Source organism: Tetrahymena thermophila (assembly GCF_000189635.1).
Source record: "Tetrahymena thermophila SB210 genomic scaffold scf_8254495, whole genome shotgun sequence".
NCBI classification, from domain to species: domain Eukaryota; phylum Ciliophora; class Oligohymenophorea; order Hymenostomatida; family Tetrahymenidae; genus Tetrahymena; species Tetrahymena thermophila.
This window is the reverse complement of record NW_002476270.1, coordinates 130,416-154,667: the sequence shown is the minus strand read 5'-3', so window position 1 is coordinate 154,667 and position 24,252 is coordinate 130,416. Positions and strand designations below refer to the sequence as shown.

Here is a 24,252-nt window from a genome sequence, read left to right as displayed (position 1 = left end):
TATTTTTATTTATTTCTTTATTCATTCATTTAGCTCAAAAGAGGCTACTATTGGAAAATGATCACTAGGATGGTATTGATTTGGAAATGCTTTGAACTTATTTACATATTAGTAGTCATGTTACTAAAGTATTTATTTAAGATGTTTTTAGGAAGATGGCTCAGCAAATCTATACCTTTTTACAATAAAATATAAATAATAAATAAATCAATTAATTATTATTATTGTTCTTAATGTTATTTTTTTTACCATATAAAATCACATTATAAATATCCTTTTTTGGTTAAATGAGACAAACCATACTCATAAGTTAAATTATCCTTTTTAGTTATCTTCGAAATCAAATTATTAATTAAACTTTTTTTGCTATTAGGAAATTTTTAATTGTATTGTTTATACATTTCAGCATATGCACTTTTCAAGCAAATATCTGAAGTTATTATGTTTTTACTTTTAATATTTTCGTTTTTATTAAATACCACATTGAATTCTTAGTTTTTTTTATCAAACTTTACTTCTAAACTCATTAAAGTTTGGAAGTATGGAATATATTCTTTTTATGTTTCATTCTTATTAAAAAATTAATATTTTCTTGTTGTACTTTAAAAGTGTTAATCTATTGAGTTTTCATTTTTTTCAAAAGTATAAGCCATATCTTAGTTAGAGACCTATCAATAAATAAAATTTAAATTATATTGGAAAAAAAAAAATTTACCTCATGCAAAGGAAGACTTTCAAAATTTATGCTTTATTGAGTAAAAAAAGAATAAAGTGCACTGTTAGGAATAAAATTGAAATCTCCACATAAGAAAACATCAATATTTTTATCACCTAATTAATTAATAATACTTTTTCTTTATTTGGAAATTCAAAAATAACTCTACCTTCTGCCTCTAAAATAGATTTTATTGCTGATGTTATCAGCTTTGCCTATCCCAGCTTAACTAAACCCATTTAAGGTGAATATATGAAATGAGTGTTTCCAATTAAAATAAATGAATTAGGTTTCTTTTTATCTTTTAAAAGTGTAAATAAGCATATATTTTCACAGTTAATCCACTATAATTCGCTATAAATACTACTAGATTAATCTAAATCAAGTTTTACTGAATAAATTTCTTCATATCTGTTTGATAAAAATTAAATAAGCTAAAATATAATTCTAGTTCAATTTTATTCAAATTAAATCAATTCAAATTGAAATATAAATACTCTTCTTTCTTAAAAATGGTTGTACATCCATCTTTTTTCGATTTTCCTTTTAATCTATGAATGACCTTTTAATAATAATAAGTATAAATTAGTTAAATTAGTAAGCTAATTCATTAGATGAATAGCAAGTTATCATGTAAGATTTACAGATACATCAAAAATCTCTCTTAGCTTATCATTTAAATCATAAAGAGTATCCTATTAATTTAAAAATAATATCACCCACTGTTAATAATAATGAATTTATAATCTCCAATGTAAATATTATTTACTAACTAAGTTTCTTGCAGGCAAAGAATAGTAGGATCCACAAATTTAATTTCTCTATTATTATAATTATTTTTTTTTAAAATGGTAATATTGGAAAAAATAACTATTAAAGCTTGTAATTTCTAACAGTAAATTTTGATTAAAATCAATTTTTAAACATTAATATTTACTTTATTAACAAATCTAATCTCGCATTCCATTCCAAATCTTGTTTTGTGCAATCAGGATACAAATTAGGGTAAGTATAGCAAGGAGCTAATACATTGTATTACATTATTCTAAGTTCTTTCTTTTAATGGCTCTCTGCATTTTCTTCTTATCCTAAATGTAACCATTTTCTTTTTGAACAAGAGACTTCATCTGAAAAATTGAAATTGAGTGCTGTATACAATTTTTTAGAAAATTTGTTATATATTTTCATCATATTTAACCTATTTTTTTAATTAAAATTTACAAATCTAATAAGATATTTAGATCAAAAATTTTATAATTACCATGAAATTTTTTAGTTAAATATCTAGTATTTAATGTTTATGTAAGCAGACTTCAATATTAGTAAATATTTTAATAAAAAAAAACAATTATTTTCTTTCAAAAAAAATAAACTGATTATTTCTATCTAAAAATTTTATTTTTGAAAAAAATTTTTAATTTAAATTAATAAATTTTAGTAAAAATAATTTGAATTGTATTTGAATAAAATGGTAAAATAAAGATATAATTTTATTGAATTTATAAAAGCATTTTATATTAAAACATTATATTTTAGGATATTTAAAATAGAAAAATAATTAATTAATTATTAAAATTAAAATTAAAAAGATAATAAATTCCTTTTTTAAATATAACTCAATTTAAAGCATATAATTTTATTTTACGGCTATTTTTTCATTGTCAAAAATCCTAAAATGAATAAAAAAGAATCAATGAAAAAAAATAAATGAATAAATTGAAAAGATCACTGTTATATTGGAATTGAATGTGAATTAAAAGAAATATAATGAAAGCTCATTTAATTTGAGCACTATTATCATAATTAATTATTATCAATATAATATCTTCTCCTTTTAATTTAGTGCAATAACAACAAGAAAGAGAGAAAAATATCAATAGAAAGAAAAAGAAAAAAGAGGAAAGCATAAGAAATATCCATATCAATTTCAAATGTTTTTATTATAAAGAACTTTTAAATCTCTTTCATGTTTAAGCTAAGTGAAGAGAGCTTTTTCAATTACAAATTATTCTATTAAGCCAGTAAAATATGAGCTAAAAATTAATGAGTAGCCTGGAAAAATGCCTATCTTAGTTCGTAAACCTGATGAAATTTTAGTTAAACAATGGTGGTCTCAATCTCGTAAAACTAGAATTTTTCAATATTTTAAAATTGCAGATTATATCAAGATATTAATACTTTTTTATAAATTAAAAGCTTTCGAAAAAACTTAGCCTTTACGTGTTCCTGTTTTGAAATTTTTGGCAGAAAATGGATAAGCTTACACTGGAAAAACTGTAGGTAAGCAAATGATTATTTCAATTCAAACAAAATATACATTAGGAGTTTAATATGTACAAATATTAGAAAAATTTATCTCAGTTAATGAAAAATTGCAGAAAAAAAAATAAAAATTTACTCCTTTAGATAATTTCTAGTTGTTAATACCAAGCAATTAATAATTTTCTATTTTATTTATTTAAAAAGATTTGGATCACGATATATTCAACGTTCCTTTACGTAGAGATATAGTTCATTCTTATGTATTATGGCGTCAAAATAGAGATGAAATCAAAACACATATAACAAAAACCAAAGGAACTGTTTCAGGTTCTGGCAAGAAACCTTATGCACAAAAAGGTACTGGTAAAGCTCGTATGGGTAATAAGGTAAATACATATTGAATTTTAAAAAATTAACTCTAAATTTTGATTTAGTGTAATTCAATGTATTTTTTTAATTATTTAGCGTGCCCCTGGTAGAAAGAAAGGTGGTAAGGCTCACGGTGCTAAACCCAGAATTTTAAGATATCCTCTTAACAAAAAGATTAGATTATAAGGTAACTTGAATAAATATGCAATAATAATTTAAATATTTTATTTATTTAGTAGAATTAAGGAGAAATTTAAATTAAATTTGATCTTTTAAAACAAATCAAATATTTATTTTGTGAAATATTTTATTAAAGAATCTTCTAATAAAAAAAGCTTTGAAGGTTGTTTTAAGTGCTAAATTAGCTGAAGGTAAGCTTCGTATAATTGAAACTGAGTAAGTTGATGAACCAAAAACAAGAGCTATTGCTAAAATGTTAGAAAAAATGGATAAGCGCTCCAGAATTTTAATAGTACATCCCTACCAAATTGATACAAACTTCGAATTAGCTCATCAAAATATTTAAAAGTTGCAATCTTGCTATCCAAATGTAAAATTTAAGATTAAAACTCATTAGCAAAGCAAGTTAATATTTTGTCAAATTAATTTAATAGGAATTAAGTGTGTTAAAGGTGTTAACAAACGATAGAGTTTTCATAACTTTGGAGGCATTAAGATAATTAACTTAGGAATTATAAGATAGAACTTTTAGAAATTACAGAATGAAGCATGTTGAAAGAGGAGTTACTGAAAGTGAAGCTGAAAGAGAATAGGTATGGCCTACTCCTAAGTAATAAGATACTAAGGTAATTTACGATCCTACTAAGCCTCTTCAATTTAAGTTTAAGATTTTGCAAGACTACTACGAATAATACGAAAAGCTTAAGGAAAATGGGGAAATTTAAAAATACAGAGAAAATATTGAATGAAAAAGTTGAACTAATTTGTTAAAATTTATTACAATAGGTGCTCAGATATTACTTTTTTGTTGATTTTCTTTCATAAAAGTATCGATCAATAAATCAATCATGCAAAGCATTTTATAAGATTAAAGATTATGCTTGCTCATACATAATTTATAAAATAATATTTAAACAAAGCAAAAATATATTTAATTTGAATAAAAAATTAGATAGTAAAATGTATAAAATAAATATTGGTAGTTAATTAGTTTAATTTTTAATTCACTCATTTATCTATTTATTTATTATCCATCTATATTCCATTTATCATTTTAATTATATATTTTTATACTCTTTAATTATTTCCTCAAAAAAATTACAGTAAATTAGATACTAAAATGTAAAAATAAATTACAAACTTAGGAATAAGATAGTTTATTTTTTAAATCACTCATTTATTTATTATCTAAACTCCATTTAATATTTAAATTTATATTTTTATATTTATTTCATCTAGAATTTTTAAAAAATTAGATACTAAAATGAGAATAATAAATTATAAAGTTAGTAATTTGGCTAGTTTAATTATTAAATCACTCATTTATTTATTATCTAAACTCCGTTTAAAATTAAAATTTTTTATTCTTATATTCTTTAATTATTTCTTCAAGAAATTAAAAAAAATAATACTAAATGAAAATAATAAATTATAAAGTTAGTAATCAGCTTGTTTAGTTTTTAAATCACTCACTTATATATTATATTTACTCTATTTATCATTTTAATTTTTTTTTCTTTAATTATTTTCTCAAGAAATTAAAATGTCTTTAATCCTAAAATGTATAAAATTAATATATGTAGTTAGTTAGTTTAATTTTTAGATAGCTCAATTACCTAATATCTTTACTTCATTTGTATTTGAATTTTAAATTTATTATTCTTTAATTATTTCTTCAACTAATTATTATCAATTGAATACTTAAACTTATATAAAAATAGATAAGGTAGTTAGTAAGTGTGTAATATTAAAATAAAATAATTTATTATTTATTTTATTAATTATATATTTTATATTCGTTAATTAGAAATTTATTTCATACATCTCAATAGTGTATACTGCTTATATCTATTTCTTTGATAATTTCTGAATCACTTCTATCTCTATAGCCATAGATATCACTATTTTGATTTGTGTTAGAATTATCATGAAATTAACTTTTCTTTGATATTTCAAAATTTTTATACTATGGCAAATACTTTAATGAATGAACAGAACTTTTAGGAGTATCAACAATAAATTCCTCCTTTTCATTATTATAAAATTTATTTTCTAATCCACTATTTTGATTTTATTCAGGTCTGCCTATAATTAATGGACTTTGATATTTATTGTTTTTATTCGTTAATGTATCCAAAAATGAAGCACTTTAAATTTTGAAAATAAAATCTGAGAAACCAGGCTTTTTTTAAATTGAATCTTTGAGATATGATTACTAACTTGCATCAATCTCATCTTATTAAATGTTATATTTTTTAAGTAATTATTTGCCTTAATTTTATGCCAAACCTTTAGATTGCCTTCTCTTTTTTAAATTACTAAAACTTCTACTAATATTTTTCTGTTCATCAGGTTAAAGACTGGGCTAAAATTTAAAAATATCTAAATCTATAAAAAAAATGGATTACTCAAATATTTATTTTCAAAAATTGTTTTTTACTTAAGCTTTTAAGCTGCAAGATTCTATAATTCTTCAATACCTCGGCAACATTATATTACGGTTTATAGTTAGTAAATGACTTAACCAAATCAAAATATATCAAATAATTCTCCTACTGATATATAGTCTTGTTTTAAAGCTAAGTTTATATAAATTATTCTTAAAGCTTCTAAATATGTTGCTCGACTTGCTAAAATAAAATCTTGCTCATATTTCTATTCTTTTGATTTCTTAAAAAGAATTACTTATTTTAGTTTATAAAAGAGGTCTTCATGGTATCAATACTATTTCTCTTTAAATTCTCATTAATTTTTTTATTAAAACTGAGAGAATTTCCACTTCCATTTGCAGTAGATTAATATTGAGCTGGAGGCTGATTTTTTGAGATATATGTATTATTTCTTTCTTTTTATACTTGTTCGATTTAATTAATATTTTAACTAGAATTAAGTTCTGTGATAGATGGTAGAGAAATTTTATGAGGGCTGCTTACTTAATGAAGTGATTATCCTTCATTAAACATTTCTGGTTCTATATTTTAGTTTGACCTTGATTTAGATCTATTAATACCAGGAGTTAATGGGGCTAAATTTATTTAATTGGATTAGGAATTAACAAAAGTAGATTTTCTATTCTTTTCTCTATGATCATCTTAATTTTCATAAAACAACTATGAAATTTATCTCTTAACCAAACTTTATGAAAAATTTTGAGGAATGTCTTTAATTTAACTTTGACCAGATTTCAATCTTTCATATGAGTCATACTTATCTAAGGATTAGTTCATATTAGCTGCAAAAACTTCATCTCTTTAGCAAGGGCTATTAAGAAAGATTGTATTCCTGTCTTCAAGTTTTTAAATTTCTCTAATAGAAGTTGCAAAATTTTCAGCTTGATCGTCTTCTTTGTTGCTATTATTATCACTGCCTTATTCACTATCATCATCAAATTAAATATTATCAGCCATATATTATTCTATGATGTCATTTCTTGAAATTTGAAACTTATTTTAATCAATCTAAATTTATAAAATATTGTGAAACGTATTATTTTTGGTCATTTTTAATTTTTTTCTTCTAAAAATTGATCTTTTGTTCTCAACATAATTATATCCATTTTTTAAAATCACTTTTTATTAATCAGGTATATAATGTACATATGGACAGTTTTCAATCAGATGATTAAGCTATTAGCAACCATAGCATTCTAATTTGACATCACTCTTCTCTGGATTAAATATCAAAGTGTCTCTTATATCACAAAATCTTTCAAAGTCTTTACTGAAGTCTTTGAGCAAATGCATAAAATCTTCCCTATCAATACATAAGAGTGTACAAAAATCTTTACTTCTGACATTAAATAATCTTTATTTCCCAGTAAAAAATTCTTATACTCCAAAAAACATCCCTTTTTCTAAAGTTTATATAATATGAATTCCCTTCTTATTTAGTGAAACGGGTTCATAGAGATCTATATACTTCTCTGCTGAGCCTATATCAAAATAAAACGTTAATAAAGGATTTGTATTATATCTATTTAATTATTTTACCTTCCTCTACAAAGTAAATAGAGGTATTTTTCTCTCCTACACTAAAAATTTACTAGAATGGACAAAAGTTTTTTTCTTAAATAATTTACACAACTTTTTAAAGGAATTGTTCAGAGAAATTCTAGCTGAAAAGGATATAGTCTTAAACAATTAATTTATTTGCTTCCATTAATAAAGTTTGCTTTAGTTCATCTGAAAGCTCGTTAATAATTAACTACTCTTCATTGCATTTACTGTTTTTTGATTTTATCCAAAACTATTTACAGTTATTAACAAATTTTGTTTTTGTATTGATTTAAAAATATATTTTAAAATTTACATAATACAAATATTGTAGAATTTTCTGTTGCAGTTCAATTGAAACATTCTTTTTTTTCATATAAGCTTTTATTATTGATTTTTTATTTTCAATTTCTTTTTTTGAGTTATGAATTTCAGAAAGGATTTGTCCAACTGAGTTAACAATATAAGCAAACACAAAAGATGAAGTTATCATGACTAAAATATTTAAAAGTCTTTCATTCGAAGTAGTAGGATAAATATCTCCATAACCTACTGTCACCATAGTTACTATAATGTAGTGAAGACTAGCAATATAAATTTCAAATTTATTCTATTCAATATTATTCTCATCTATCTTTAAAAACTATGCAATCCACGATTTTTGTTATGCCTAAGATTCAGCTATACCAATGTAAACCCACATTAATGAAGCAACATGTGCAATACAAAAGGCATAATTAATTAGCAGGATGAGAGATGTTATTTTTTTAAGAATTTAGAACTAAACAACCTTTTCCTAAAGCTTAGATAAGAAGCAAAAGATAGAATAAGAGTGAGCTATTATTATAAACAAATAGATAAAATTCTACTAGTAGCTGATTTCGATATGCAAAAATATAGCAATGATTGAAATCCTAGAATAAAAAATATAGCTTGTTAAGCAGTTTTTTAGAATTTAAAATCTATCACTTATATACTTACCCTCTCTATATATCCCTGAGTTAAATTATATGGCTAATTAAATAAGTTAAATTATTATAAAAACTAAATTCATTTTATCTATAAACTAGGGAGCTTATCCCTATGTTTAGAAGCAAGATAAAGTAGAAAAATAAAACCCTAAAACATAAAATAGCGCAGTTTCTATCCCATTTAAAATAAATATTGTATTGCTTTCTGTGGAAAACAGCGGAATTTACAAAGATAAACAAATCAAGCTATTTAAATTGGTATATTGCTTATTTTAGCTCCATTTATTTAAAAATGGGGTTGATTATTTTGATTCAAAATCCTCTAATCTATGTGATTTATCATTGAGTATTTCAAATTGTTATTTGCTCATTTTTTAAAGCATTTTAGACCTCAAAACGCTTAAAAATTTTGCAGAATATTTTTTTAATATCTATCTTCCCATAATGTATCTTAAATGGTTCACATCATTTGTATTACAATTATTGTTTGTATTTTCTTAGTGAAAATTACTTGACTCATTTTTACTCATACTCAAAGAACAATTCGTTTATTTTTATTAAAAATTAAAATTTTAGTTGATTTAATTAAATAAATACACAACAAACATAAAAACAAAAATTATAAACTTTTGTTAATTTGATTTTTTTAATAATAAGTTAATTTGTTTGTTCTTATTTGCAATTTAGGTTAGATTAATTATTTTTTTTCAGCTTGAAACTGATTCATCTTTATCTTCTTTTTTTTTTCTTCTATGTCTTTTATCTTCGTCTAAGTTTAGGTTTCCTTTCTCATAGAATTATTTTAAAACTTACTTACATTCTTCCTCTAAAAATCCTCCTTTTTTAAAATAAAAAACATAAATTCAGGCATTGAAATATTAGTATTCTCAATATTTTTTAAGTTATAAGAATCACCCTACCATATGATGGATATGTATTGGCTCCATAATTGGCCGTATTCAAATCTAATATTGTTCCGTTTCCTCCAAATTTTTCATTATAGCATCCAAAATAAACCTCTTTTATACCTAATACATTTTTATCAATTTTTAATACAAAGTATTTTTCTGTAATTAAATTGTAGTGAGTAAAATTATAATTTTTATTTTATTTTGTATGTTTCTTCAGAAAATTTTCAAGCAAAAAATAAAAAATGAATACCCATCAAAGATAAAGAATAAGCACACATGATACATGGTTCACATGTTACAAAAAGCGTTATTTGCTTAAATATTTATTACTCATCATACTTTTTATTTTTTTGAAAAAATCTAAGATTTAAATACTAAAAGAGAATTAGCTTTACATTTTAACCATATTTATCTAATATCTCATTTATGCAATTAATTTCACAATGTAGAGTTGCCTTTTTAGTTAGTTATTTTAAAAATTATCCAGTATTGAATAAAGATAATATATTATATATATGCTTTTCATGAGCATTCAAAATTGAATGAGACTTAATTTTCATACATTTCCATACTGATTAGTTTTGTTGTGAGATTATGCTACTATTTCATGATCTTAATTATTATTTGTAAATTTAACCATAACGCAACCAACAGCTACTTCTAGTTTATCAGTTGCTATCTTGCTCTAAATATTAAAAGATATAAAATTAATTACCAAAAAACTCATTTAGTTACTTATTCTATTGCTAGTTTCATATAGTAATTAATAACATCCTCATTTAAGGAGTATTTTTTCATTTGGTTTGTCTGCATTTTGAATATTAATTGAAAATATACTAAATCTTAATTGGTGTTATTAAAAATAAAACAACTAAAAAATATTATTTTGTAAATGGAATAAATAATGCTAATTCAGATAAAATTTTTAGCCTAAACACTCAAAGGTGTAAGTATTGACACTATGGACATCATATAAAAAACTAACATCCTTAAAATTCTAATTTATATTCAAAATTATTCATACGATAAAAATTTATTATATTTTAAATGGAGATAAATTAATATTTTTTATATTTAAAATTAATGTTATTTGACACAGTTTTTTATGGTTAAAAATTCATAATTTGATTGTAGATATTTAAAAAACTAATACATGAGTTTAACCAAAAAAATAGAAATATTTTTTTCTTGATGATGAAGATGATGAAAATAATACTTTTTTATTCCAATTTTATAAGAAGTGTTTCAGAATTTTGTGAATAAAATAAAATTAATCTATAAATTTATCTAATAATTGCAAAATAAAAATGAATAATACAAACAAAAATTCATAAATGGAACTAAAAAATAAAGAAGGAGTTAAAATTGAATGCTAAGGAAATAATTATCCACGATTCTGGTAATTGATAAGTTAGAAACAAAAATAGAAAAGAAAGAATAAATAATATCAAGACTTTATTTTATTTGAGCTTGCTTGATGATTATGTTTTTTTAGTTTTTTTTTCTTGCATGTATATATATCCCAATAAATTTGCATGAATTTAATTTGTTGCATATCAGAAAAATATCACCTTGTATAGGATGCGCATAAACTATAAATTACCTATAAAAGCTCTAACAAATAACTTTTTACAATTTATTAAAAAAAAAAATATTGGAATTAATCAATCTTTTTAAAAAATTTTCAAAAGGAAAAGAGAAACTTCAAGCTTTAGCAACAGTAAAAGCTCCAAATAAAAGGCACAATAGATTATAGACCTTCAAATATTAAAAAAATGAGTATGGCTGGAGAAATATTAAGTGAGGTAAAATAAGAAAAACTATTCAATATACTCTTAAAGAGAGAAGAAAACTAAATATGCGCTGATTGTCACACTAAAGCTCCAACTTGGGTATCTTTAGATTTTGGTGTATTTGTTTGCATGAATTGTTCAGGTATGCATTATCCTTTCTTTTTTTTTGCCTAAATTCAAGGACATATTGTTAAATAAGTCATAAAAAGAAAATTTTAAGATGTAAAAATATATCTTTCTCTTTTTGTGAAGAAAAATGAATAGTTTCTTCATATTCGCTTACTAGATAGATATATTACTAATAAGGATTGCACAATAAGATTTAACTTAAGCAACTCTTATTTTACAATAGTTGGAGATGAGAAACATATTTCTTGCCCTCATAGATAATTTGGATTTTAAGATTTTAATTTATAAAATAGGCGCCCATAGACACTTAAGTAGGTCTGTTACAAGAGTTTACTCAACTAAGATCGATAGCTGGAATCACGCTAACTACTAAATTATGGATTATGTTGGCAATGCAATTGCAAACTCTTACTGGGAATTTAAAAAACCTCCTCGTAGAATCACATTCAATGCATAGCCTGATGAAAGAGTGCGCTTCGTTACTGAAAAATATGTACGCAAACTTTACTGCAATCCTAAAGCTATCAACCCTGTGACTGTGTTTTTAAAAAATAGAGAAAAGGGAATATTAGAGTAAAAAAATGTTTATTATTCTTTGCAATATAAAAAAAATATCAATTTACTAAATTGATTTATTCATGATTTTTTTACTCTTTTTTTTGTAGAGTATATCATATATTGCAACGATTATTTAATCTTTAAAATTATTTTATTCTATTAATAGGAGACCTGTATAAGATAATTAAGATGAACATTACTTGGATCCAAAAACTCAATAAATTGATGAAGGTAAAAAAAAATTTAAATCAAATGGACCATCTACAGAAGAACATAAAAATTAAGTTATAAAGGAAATGAAAGAATAAAAGCAAAATGGAAAATAAGATTTTAATTCTGTAACTTCTCCAACATGCCAACCAAGTAAGACTGCAGATTTATTAGATTTTGATGATAATATGAAATTAGATAATGAAGATTTTACTGGTTTCACATCAGCACCTGCTAATTTATCAAATAATCAACAACAACCTTAAAATGCATAATAAAATCCTTAAATAAATATAAATGGAAATAGTTTATTAGATTTTTATGAAAAGAAGTAAAATAGTGCTCCAATTAATGGCACTCAAGCAAACTCAAATGGTTCTAACTTGAATGCTTTATACTAGAATGGAAACCATTATAAATAAAATTCATTTCCTGGATATACAAATTAGTATTAACCACACATGTAACAAAATTTGAGCAATTAAGTAAATCCAAAGTAAATAATTAATTCAATTATTTGTTTCAAAATTAAATACATTTTTAATCTTTTTAATTTAAAGTGCTAATAAGACAAATTATCAACTAAACGGATAATTGACACAAAACTAAACTGGACTCATTAACTCAAACCCACAATCCAACAATAATAATAGCAATACTTAGCAATAGCAAGCTTAAAATAAACCCGTAAGTTTAATGGAATTGTATTAAAATAACAGTAATAGCAGCACAAATAATAATAATATCTAAAACACCTAGTAATTTACAGCTATTAACTAAGCTTTTAATACACAAGTAAATGCTAATAAAAACCCTAATGAAGTAGTTGTGGATAAAAATAAATACCAAGCTCTTAACTAAATGAATTAAATGGGATAAGTTGGCTAAATGGGTTACTAAGGCTACTATCCTTACTATTAAATGCAGTAAGGTTACTAAAATTACAACTACCAAAATCAATGGAAATAACAATGATTAAGTACAATAAACACTAATTTTATATATATAAAACTAATAAAATACTTCTTTCTTCAAATAAAATAAATTTTTAACAGATTTAATTAAATCGATTCAACTATAACTTTGTATTGATTCTCGATAATAACGTTCAATAATTGTGATCTTTATTCTAAATTCTTGATTTTGTCATTTATTTATTGATCAAGTCTTAATGAACTTTTATTTCATAAATTAATTTCACAAATTAAATTTTATGTAAAAACTAAATCAATTAATTATTTTTTGATATGAAGTGATAAAAATTGTTATATGTCACTTAATTCAAAAAGTATTAAATAAAAAAACTATTAAATAATATTTTTATGAATAAATAATATAACATTTGAAATAATTAATATTCTAGCTTTATATTGATAGATTGGTGGTTATATGTACTAAAAACCAAAAGAAATTCTTGAGGTATCTGAGAGTTTAAAATAGAAAAATTATTATTAAAATATTTCTATTATTTTTAATAATTATGAATCATTCAAAATTAGCTTATCGATTCTTCCACAATGTAAAGTAAAGAATAATGTTTTAAAAATGATTATCTATTTATTAAATTTTTTTATGAAAAATAATTTTATCTTTTATTTTTAGTATTGTATGTTTATTTGATCAGTAAAACTAAATTTAGATAACTCTAATCTTTTGAATAATTTATTCATAAAATTCCTTGTATAAAAATGAAAAAAATATAGAAATATTTTCTGTTGTAATTCTTCATATGTCTCGAATCTTTCTTAAAATTAGTGAATGAACTATTATATACCAAATAATAAAATACGTTCCGAATTAACTTTATCAGCCGTTTGTTCAAATATGATAACCGTATAAAGAGCTTCTATTTTTTAAGTAAGTCTTTTGTTTGCTTTTGAGAGTATTTTATTATAATGAGTAAAATTCATTTAATAATTATTTTGCAAGCTTTTTTTCATTATATTTAACTTATTTTATTGAGTTAGATCCTTAATTAATTAGTTTTTGATGATAATTCAGAGAAAAAAAACAAAGAACATCTAATTGTATACATGTAAAGGTTAATCCGATTGTTTATTTATCATATAAGAAAGAAAAAACTAATTTATAATAATTGAGTTGAAAGAATTAAAATTTAGAAAAATAAAGGTTATTAAAAGCAAAAATAGAATTTATAAAATTAAAAAAAGAAATCAAATTAGAATTTAATGGCTGAGGAATCAGAATTAGTTGAAGGTTCGTGGTCAGATGACTAAAAAAGCGATATTTCTTATAATTGGGTAGTTAAAATGAGTGATATATAATTGATTGAGCAAGGAATCAATATTTTAGAGTTTGCAGATAAAATCTCTAAAAGAAATCCTGATATGGAATTTAGGGTAATAATCAATATTTAAGTTTAAATTAAAGAAATAATTTTAATTTCCCTCTATTAAAAGAAAACATTTTAAAAGAATCATAATTGTTAAAAAATATTCTTTCTGATAATTTTTTCTTTTCATTAATCTTTAAGTTTTTTAAAATTTCAAACTTATTTATCAAATTTTTTTCATAGTTAATAAGAAGAATCACAGAAACTTAATTTCACAATGAAGAGCTTAAAGATTATGAACCTAAGCTTAATAAACTAAACAGATATAATAATATACTTCCATGTAAAATATCATTATTAATCAACCATTTCAATTTTAGAATTTATTAAATTTTAAATCCAACAACCAAATCAGATAAATTATTCAATATTACAAAAAAAAAATAGTAATAAATAAATAAATAAATTCATGCATTTATTTCAATTATCTTGTAAATTTTTTTAAAATTTCTTATTTAAACCAAATAATTTAAGATAAGCGCACAGAAGTAAAGCTTGAGGAAGAATCTGACGACGAATGCCCATATATAAACGCTTCTTTTATAAATGTAAATTAGATATTTATTTATCAATTAATTATTTATTTTTTTATTGTACCTACAAACAACATAAAAGAAATATAAGTAATTTATTTATTTATTTACTTAAATATACAAGTCTGTACATAAAGGCAACGGAGAAAGAAAATTTATTGCAACATAAGGCCCTTTACCAGAAACATTTAATCAATTCTGGAAAATGGTTTGGAGTGAAAATGTTTAATGTATAATGATGCTTTGTAACCTGAGAGTAATTAATTACATTCAAATCAAAATAAAAAAATACATAGATAAATTCTTTTTTATATAAATAATCAGGAGAATGATAAAGTTTAATGTGACTAATATTGGCCTTCAGGAGTTGGAGTAACATAATAATATGGTAAGCTCTCTGTAAATTTTGAAGATGAAGAAATTCACTTCAATTCTCTTTACAAAAGAAAGATGACTCTTACAAAGCATAATGAAACAAGAGTTATATATCAATATTAAGTAATTCAATTCAATTTAAAATAAATTTTTAATCCTTTTTATGATAATAAAAGTGGTCAGAATGGAAAGATCATGGTATACCAGATGAAAATAGTATAAATATTATTGATGAATTGATTGATATCATGCTCTCTGAATACTAATAAAATAGAAAATCCATAGTTCATTGTAGGTAAGACTACTTAATATTTATTACTTTATTTAGTATTATATTCATTTTTTTTAATAATTCATAGTGCTGGTGTTGGTAGAACTGGTACTTTAATATCACTAGTAAATTTGGTTTTAAATTTAAGACATCATCTTCCAACTATAAAGAATGCTGTGATGCAAGGCAGTAATAAATTTATTAGCTTTTAAAAATAATATGACATTTTTAAAAAAAATTAAATTTTAAAATAGTAACAAACTTCCATGAAAACGAACAATTAAAAAAATGTACTATAAGTATATTTGGTATTGTTAGAAGGCTAAGGGAGCAAAGATGGGGTATGGTCCATCATTCTGAATAATATGGATATTTGTACAAATACATGAAAATAATAATTGAAAGAGAATTGTAAAAAATAGGAGCTAACTAGCTTACAAGCGAATCTTAGGAAGGGAAATCTGGTTGCACCTTAAGTGTTAATACAACTAAAAAACAAGACGGGGAGAATAAGGTCTAGTAAGACTGAGAAACATAATTAAAAAAGCCTTTTACTTTCTTATTTTATATAAACATAAATTTTATTATAAAAATATTATAACTTTAAAAATTCAAGCAAATATATTAAAACTTGCCAACGAAATTAACTATTGTATTAAACATTTGTAAAATTAGATGAAATAACGTAATTTTAAAAGCTTGTGTTTCTGATTTAATTTTAATATTTTAGTATATTATTTTATAAAGCTCATGAAGCTATTGATATAATTCAATATATTATAAGTTTAGTTTATGTCTATTATAAAAAATTTTATTTAATTTCTATATAAGAAAAGAAATACTAAGTAAGCAATTAATTTATTATTTTGGTTGAATATTTTTTTAAGTTTAATGAATAATAAATAGCAGAATATTTTTAGTTATGCTAGTTTTTTTTTGCTTTTAATAATTTTTTGTATGAGATTTAAATTGAATGACTTAGATTTAATTGCAAAGTTATTTATATCCTCTAATTTATCAAAAATCATTACTTACCGAATTCTTAATAAAGGCTCAATTATTATTGAATTGGAAATACTTTAATGTTTTAATTAATAGCAATCTATCTATTTATCTATTTTTCAATCAATCAATTATTTATTGATTGATTGATTCATTAAATTTTGATAATATTTTAGATATTTTAATTATTCAAATTGTTAGAAAAAAGAATAATCAATCATTAAAAGAATTATCATCTTTACAATTTAAACTAAAGTAAAAGTTAAAAATTCTCTGGAATTTAAAAAATTATTTTTCTATTAGCTCAGAAAAATAAATCTTATAGCAGATTATCATAGTTTTAGATAGTTGCCTACTCTAAATAGATATAAGCAGTCAAAAAGTTTTAGATTTCTGTTGTAAATCTCACAATACTTTATTTATTTGTTCAACTAGCTTCATTCAATAAAATAAAAATACAAAAAATAAGTATATACATGGCTGAATCTCCTAGAAAAAGCAACGTAAATTAAATATATTTATATATGCATTAGGTATATAAATATCAACATATTTTTTAATTCAAAATTTGAAAATATTTCGTGTTTTTTCATACACTTTACAACTTAATTTAATTTAAAGAGTGACTATTCTGATAGAGATGAGAATGAAGATAATGATTACAAAGACAGAATAGCAGAAACAAGCCCAAAAGGAAGATTCATAAGAGTAATAATTTTAACAACAATTATATCATGTTCATCTTACATTTAAAAAAAATTTTTTTATTTTTGAAATTTCTATAAAGTTTAATGAAGAACTTGGTTTTGGAGCTTATAAAACTGTCTATCGTGCTTATGATAACGACTCTGGTTGTGAAGTAGCATGGAATGTTATAAAACTACAAAGATTACCTCTGAGTAAATACTTTATATTTATTTTAGTATTTTGGTACTATATTAATTATTTTTTACATATTAATATATCTAATGCTTTTACAAGTTTTATACTAGAAGTATTCGATTTTAAATATACCATTAAAACGTTTTATTACTTAATTTTTAAGATTAAAAATTTTTTTAATAGATGAAAGAAAGAGGATATCGGAGGAAATTTAATTACTAAAAAATCTACATCACCCAAATATTATTAACTTCATAAATGCATGGATAAATAAGAGTAAAAATGAAGTTATTTTTATTACTGAATGTGTTTCAGGAGGCTCCTTGAAAAAGTAAAAATAATCAAAATTAACTGAAATACAAACAAATTTTAGCATATTTTTCATCTTATTACATTGTTTTTATTCATTTTTTTTTTGTTATAATATGCAAGCAATAATTTTTTTTATAATGAAATTTAATAGGCATTTAAAGAAGATCAAAAAGCCAAGATTAAAAATTATAAAAAATTGGTGCCGATAAATATTAAAAGGTTTGGTATATTTGCATGAGCAAAAGCCATATCCTATCATTCATAGAGATATCAAATGTGAGAATGTTTTTATCAGTACCACAAACAACGAAATAAGAATAGGTGACTTAGGATTAGCTGTAAGCTTAAAAAACTCTTCTCATACTAAGAGTGTAATTGGTACCCCTGAATTTATGGCTCCTGAAATTTATGAAGAAAAATATGGTACTCCTGTAGATATTTACTCATTTGGTATGTGTGTTTTAGAAATGGCTACTCTTTCCACTCCTTACAAAGAGTGCACATCGGCAGCTTAAGTTTACAAGAAAGTAATTAATTATTTAATTTAATTTATCTCAATACAATCAATTTTTTAACTATTGATTCAATAAAAAAGGTTTCATAGGGTATATTGCCTTATTAAATTGATCTTATTTAGAATGAAGGTCTAAAAAATTTAATACTTAAGTGTCTCTCACATTATAAAGATCGGCCAAGTGCCGAGGAGTTGCTTAATGACAAATTTTTGGATATGTCTGAACAAGATGAAGATAATTATCCAGTTTAACTATTGGATGCAAGTAATGCAAGCACTCCAATGAACTATACATTAAGCAACAGTTGCCCTCTAGAATCTGCTTAAGTGTTTTAATTAAAGGGTCAAAAGAATACAGAAGCATCACCCTGCACAGATTAGAATTAAAATAATGAAATTTAAAGTTAAGAAATACATTCTGATAATTTAAAAGATAATATGTTTATTCCAAGAAAGCAATCTAATTTTTCTGATAAAAAAACTACAAGCCTTAGTCATAAAAAAAAGAAGAACTAGCTTACAATAGATGTTACTGAGTATGACTTTGATGAAGTGAATAAACAACAATAATTAGCTCTCTAACAGCAGTAAGAAAAATAAATTCAACAGGATTTAGTATAAGTAAACGAAAACATATTTGTATAAGTAAGTAATACAACTTCGCTTGTTCATCAATCTGATTCTTTAGAAACTGATTCAAATTACAAGACTCCTTAAAACCAAAGAAACAAGTCAAGAATGAATACCTTTAATTCTTAATCAATAAGTATTTAAAATAACCAATCTATTTAAATTAATACCATGACTAATAATACTTCAGTAGTTAATTAATCAACTTCCAATCAAGTAGAGTTAAATGAATCTATTTAAAGTACCTCTGAAAGATTTAACATTTAAAAAGCATATTAAAATTTTAAAATATTTAAACAAGATTAAAGTGAGTTGGATACTCCCGTTGATTTGAGATAAATCTCTTAAAAAGAATAAAAAATAACACAATAAACTCCTAAAGGAAGCGACATATTTAGCATAAATAATTCTTAGATTAACTCATCAAATTATGACATTCCTTAATTTAAAAATAACAATGGCTTTAAGTTTATCTAGGATTAATAAGTGTATGAAGAAAGTGGTAATTTTAGTATAGCTTCTGAAACCCCAGATTTGGGATGCAATCTTAACAATTGTCAAACAAATATTGAATAATAAGAATATGAAACTTCTAAGTATGACCCTATCAATTAGCAGAATGCCAACTAGCTGGAGTCTGAGTAAATTATGTAAAACGATTCTTAGAATATGAAGAGTAATTCTGACGGTAGCTCTTAAACAAGTAGCATGTCAATCAACTAAGGCATATATCTAAACACAATAAATTACTCTTTAGCATTTAATGAATATAGTCAAGATACATAATATAGATATGCATTTACTTTAGAAATAAGAGGTAACTCAAATATATTTAATATTTTTTTAATTTCTAATTTAAAATTAATTACTATATAGATAGCTTGTATCCTTTTGATATCACTGTTGATAAAAATTTGATAAACAACGGTTCATATAACAAAGAATCGATCACTAATCTCATAAAAGAGGCTTTAAATTAAATTGAGTGTTAAGACTTAGAGAAGCTTCATAATTTCATTATAGATGATGCTGTAGCAAAGTGTAAGCTTTTATTCAAAGATATTAATAATGCTTATTTTATGTTTATGAATTTAGTTTCAGAGTTTTAAGCAAAGAAGAAAAAATTTAATAAGAAAGAAGAAATGGCTAAAAAAAATTCTTTATCTCCTAGTAAATCATCAAATTTTTAACTTAATTTGACTCCTGATGAAAAGAAACAAAGTTTATAACAGATATAGGCAAATATATCAACAAATTAGTAAATTTTAGTGGCAAAAGCTATTTAAGATGATGATGATGATGATAATAATAGTGATCATGAGATAGAGGATGCTGTGTTTTACAATGCATATTGTGATGATTATAATAGATAAGATGAATATAATCACATTTCATCTCACAACCCTTAGGAATATACTTAAAATTAAATTTACTATCAAAACAATTATTCTAGGTTAGACAATACCTAAAACAATATTAAAAATGATCACCTAACCCACTAAACTTCAGAACCTTCTCATCAAAATCACAGTCGTTAGTAGTCTTACATATCTAGTCACTCTGTATAATTAAACAGTATTCAAGAACAAACATAGAATTTTAAGTTCATGAACGCAAACCCTCAATATTTTAATAATTAACAACAAAATAAAAATTCTTAAAATATACAATTATTTTCTATAGATTCTCATAATTAAAAAAACTCACCTGCAATCCCTTAAAGCGTATAGAAAAACTAAATTTTTCCAACCCCACCTTAATTTTCTGAAAAAAATTAATGCTAATCTCCTCCAAATCATTATAACTTTTGCAAATTAATAGACAATTTTATTGATTACTATAAAAAATATTGGGTAAATCAAAAAAGTATTTTCTCGCTTAATTTATTCATTTTTATTAATTTTGTAAATAGGAATAAAATTACGAACAAATAAGCTATGAAACACAAGAACTTTTGAAGTTTAGGTAATAAAAAGAGTTAATTGAACTTTAAAGACTTCACATTGCTTAAAGAGATGCGTGGTTAACAAATTAAATGAATCTCACCGCCAATCAGTATGAAAAGTTATTAACATTAAATATAAATTTGTAATTTATTAAAATTTTTCTAAAAAATTAAAATAGATAGGATGCATTTTAGTTGTAAGGAAAACAAGGAATTTAGTCACAGAGTAATTTTATAATTTACTAAAGTGATCAAGCCAACAATATTCAAACTAACCACTCAGTGTTGGATATATCTAATATTTCTAATGTGAAAGACATTGATAATGATAATCATATAAGTCCTTAGCTAAAAGACAGCATTGATATGGAATTAAGTAATATGCTGCTAGACAACCCATCAAGTAATATTTTAGGAAATAATTATTCCAAGACTCATAGTTAGTAAATACATTAAAGCTCCTTGCATAATAGCCTGAGTTTAAATACCGCAAATTAGAATAATTTAGGCTTAATGCAGTAAATACAAGTAGAAGCTATAATTTCACCTTCAAATTAAAGCATAGGTAATTAATAATTTATATAGAATATGTAAACAAGTGAACCAACAACATCTGCTTCAATAAGTAATAAAAAAACAAATCTTCCAATCAGAACCCCAACTCCTAAATAAACTCTGAATGAAAGCATATCTTAAAAGCAAAGCTAATCGATTTAAAGTAAAAACAGTCAATAAAATTAAAATCCTCAACTTGCTGTTAATTCATATTCTTAAAATTTGAATAATACTTAAAATAGTATTTAAAATTAAAATAATTTGAACTCAAACAATGAAAAAATTAAAACCAACACTATTAACAGCAGCAATTCCAGCATAATATAAACTTAACCTATAAGAACCCATCATGGATCTATTTAAATTTCTATGTAAAATCCAAAAACGAACAATAAAATGTAATAGTCTGATAAACTTTATTATTAAAATCCCTTACAGTAATAATAGCAGTTACAATAGTAATAGTAACATTTTAATCCTTAATAATAATAATAATAGTTTTAATAACAAACCTTTCCTTAATCGTCTTAACAATAAATATAATAAAATAAAATGAATTCTAAACCACCAACACCTAAATAAATAATCTCCTAAAATAATAATTTTCATTTTTCAAACAACTTAACTCCTAGTAGTTAAGTAGCTTAACAACCATTAAAACCAATTAAGCATAACTAACAATAAGTAAAACAAAATTTTATTCACAGTGCTACCAATTCTTAAGACTCTTCGTATTTTAGTTTCTAATTTATGAATGAAATAGGTGGATAACCAGGGACAAACCAATAATCTTAAATAAGCCACTCAAAGATAAAATCTAGCTAAAACTTAAATTAATATTTTTATAAAAGTTAAACTCCTCCGAACGCAAGTAGTAATGCAACATAAACTCTTAATTAAAATTCACAAGGTTATAATTAAGCTCATATACCTATAACTCCATAACATTCAAAAGATCATGCTTAATAAAATTATATTAAATCTGAAACACCTGAAATATGCTAGCTATAAAAGCCTTTAACTAAATTAACTAAAAAGTAAATATGCATGTAAAGAATGAGTATGATTAATTCAAATTCAGATTTGAGTTGTTAAGAAATAGGTTAGCATCACCATGATAAAAAAGAATCTGCTAATAAAAGTTAATTCTAACAAGGAATTCTTCCATAATTAGCTTAATCAGAAAGCAGAGATAGTTCTTAATCTTAAGCATAATAGTAGATGTAATAATCTTATCCCTAACCTAATTATTCTCATGTCAATTAAAATCAAATGTAAAACTAATAATTTACTCAATAAATTTAAACATAAGAAATTAATCAATTAATTTGCAATAATGTAACATAGCATCACTAAAATTCTCATCACAGCCATTCACTTATAATTTAAAGATCATAGCCAAATTAATAAACAATTTCTCTTAACTAAAATATGAGTATAGATAACTCTTAAAAAGGTTATTTAATAAATAACAATTAGGAAACAAACTAAGCATTACAAAATATATGTAACTTGAGCTAATAGAGCTCATAGAGTGCTTAGAATGATTAATCACCTATGAATTAGTTTTTATCATTTAATCCAATATAAAATAAATAAGTAAATCAAGAGGCATAAAATTAAAATAACAATTCTGCAAGTAGATTGAATTTGTAAATTATTGAAAACACTAACACTCCTTAGTTCTCTCCTGTCCCTTCAAAACAAAATCCCCATATACCTTAATCCTTGAATAATGATTGCAATTTAGGTACATAAGGCAGAAATATTTAATGATTTTTTCAAACTTTTTAAAAAATTGTATTGCTAATGATAAAATAGCAATCAGTAATTAATAATTTATATCTCTTTTTATATTTTTTATATGAGTTATCTCAAATCATAAAAATAAAATTAATTTGAGGTAAAAATAAAATACTTAAATTTTTAAAATGTGTTTCATTGAAAAAGGTTTTTTAAAAATTAACCAAATAAATATATATTTTTCACAATTTTTCAAATATTAAAACAATATTAAAAATAGCTCCTTTAAATTTGAAAAAATGAATAAGTAAACTATGAAGTTATTTAAACATAGTTCATAAAAAATAAAGAATAAATTTTATTTATTTTTATCTTTAAATTTTAATGTTTAGCTAAAATAAATATATTATCAAATATAGAAAGAAAGTAATGAAATCTGAAAAATACCTTTCATATTATATCAATTAAAAAGTTTATTTTTAAAAAGAAGTTTTATTAGATCTGTTTCATATATCTATCTTTCTTATCTAAATAAAATTAAAATTATCATAATTTATTTCTTTAAATCAATAATTCAAAGAGAATCCTAATAAATTCTATTTGATTACTTATTTTCATTGCTGTGGATAAATGATAAGTGTAAATAAGGATAAAATAAAACCATAAATAAATAAATAAAAATATATTTTAATTTAATTTATACAAATAATTTTTTTTAAGATATTTTTTTTAATAATTTAATTTTATATAAAGTTTATTAATATATTTCAATAAAGTAAATAAGATGTGCCTAAGTAGCCTATTGAGAAATAAAGATAGTAATCCATTTTGTTTTCATCTTTGCCATAAAATTTTTGAATTATTTTCATTGTAGAAACATATAGTAAGGCACCTGAGTTAAAAGCAATAAGGTAACTTTATACTAAATAATTGCTATAGAACGAAAGAATAAATCCAAAGATAAATCCTAAAAGTATAATTGCTATAAAGGCATTATAGATCCTATCTTTTTAAAATTAATTTAGTTTAGAATTCTGCTTCAGAGTT

General features: G+C 22.9%; 7 protein-coding genes across 7 annotated transcripts; 4 read left to right on the top strand and 3 right to left on the bottom strand. All coding sequences in view use genetic code 6, as the record gives it.

The window, feature by feature from the left end:
* Positions 1-21: 21 nt before the first annotated feature.
* On the bottom strand, positions 22-1,906 carry TTHERM_00564290 (endonuclease/exonuclease/phosphatase family protein; the record flags this gene model as incomplete). The annotated part of the gene is made up of 8 exons (XM_001022028.3): positions 22-175; positions 250-668; positions 716-831; positions 885-1,126; positions 1,213-1,277; positions 1,360-1,410; positions 1,485-1,536; positions 1,653-1,906. The coding sequence occupies 8 exons, from the start codon at positions 1,904-1,906 to the stop codon at positions 22-24; spliced, it is 1,353 nt and encodes a 450-aa protein (XP_001022028.3).
* Positions 1,907-2,480: 574 nt separating this feature from the next.
* On the top strand, positions 2,481-4,545 carry TTHERM_00564280 (50S ribosomal protein L4). The gene is made up of 6 exons (XM_001022027.3): positions 2,481-2,836; positions 2,912-2,995; positions 3,182-3,363; positions 3,443-3,533; positions 3,682-3,896; positions 3,961-4,545. Exons 1-6 carry the CDS (start codon positions 2,647-2,649, stop codon positions 4,273-4,275), a joined length of 1,077 nt encoding a protein of 358 aa, XP_001022027.2. The 5' UTR covers positions 2,481-2,646; the 3' UTR covers positions 4,276-4,545.
* An 806-nt stretch (positions 4,546-5,351) lies between these two features.
* TTHERM_00564270 (cation channel family protein) lies at positions 5,352-9,097 on the bottom strand (the record flags this gene model as incomplete). The annotated part of the gene is made up of 4 exons (XM_001022026.3): positions 5,352-5,914; positions 5,967-7,457; positions 7,516-7,771; positions 7,835-9,097. 4 exons carry the CDS (start codon positions 9,095-9,097, stop codon positions 5,352-5,354), a joined length of 3,573 nt encoding a protein of 1,190 aa, XP_001022026.3.
* Positions 9,098-9,196: 99 nt separating this feature from the next.
* On the bottom strand, positions 9,197-10,213 carry TTHERM_00564260 (cytidine and deoxycytidylate deaminase zinc-binding region protein; the record flags this gene model as incomplete). Its single annotated transcript, XM_001022025.2, has 6 exons — positions 9,197-9,327; positions 9,410-9,517; positions 9,651-9,738; positions 9,796-9,855; positions 9,963-10,085; positions 10,136-10,213. 6 exons carry the CDS (start codon positions 10,211-10,213, stop codon positions 9,197-9,199), a joined length of 588 nt encoding a protein of 195 aa, XP_001022025.2.
* Positions 10,214-11,043: 830 nt separating this feature from the next.
* TTHERM_00564250 (ARF GTPase activator) lies at positions 11,044-13,065 on the top strand (the record flags this gene model as incomplete). The annotated part of the gene is made up of 4 exons (XM_001022024.3): positions 11,044-11,335; positions 11,616-11,895; positions 12,047-12,586; positions 12,651-13,065. The coding sequence occupies exons 1-4, from the start codon at positions 11,176-11,178 to the stop codon at positions 13,063-13,065; spliced, it is 1,395 nt and encodes a 464-aa protein (XP_001022024.2). The 5' UTR covers positions 11,044-11,175.
* A 1,214-nt stretch (positions 13,066-14,279) lies between these two features.
* TTHERM_00564240 (tyrosine phosphatase) lies at positions 14,280-16,151 on the top strand (the record flags this gene model as incomplete). The annotated part of the gene is made up of 8 exons (XM_001022023.3): positions 14,280-14,450; positions 14,627-14,726; positions 14,918-14,991; positions 15,101-15,232; positions 15,301-15,474; positions 15,528-15,646; positions 15,711-15,811; positions 15,877-16,151. 8 exons carry the CDS (start codon positions 14,280-14,282, stop codon positions 16,149-16,151), a joined length of 1,146 nt encoding a protein of 381 aa, XP_001022023.1.
* Positions 16,152-16,839: 688 nt separating this feature from the next.
* Positions 16,840-23,238, top strand: TTHERM_00564230 (Serine/Threonine kinase domain protein; the record flags this gene model as incomplete). Its single annotated transcript, XM_001022022.3, has 10 exons — positions 16,840-17,127; positions 17,246-17,332; positions 17,412-17,523; positions 17,690-17,837; positions 17,970-18,345; positions 18,414-19,779; positions 19,839-20,003; positions 20,058-20,815; positions 20,875-21,026; positions 21,087-23,238. The coding sequence occupies exons 1-10, from the start codon at positions 17,101-17,103 to the stop codon at positions 23,236-23,238; spliced, it is 5,343 nt and encodes a 1,780-aa protein (XP_001022022.2). The 5' UTR covers positions 16,840-17,100.
* Positions 23,239-24,252: the final 1,014 nt, after the last annotated feature.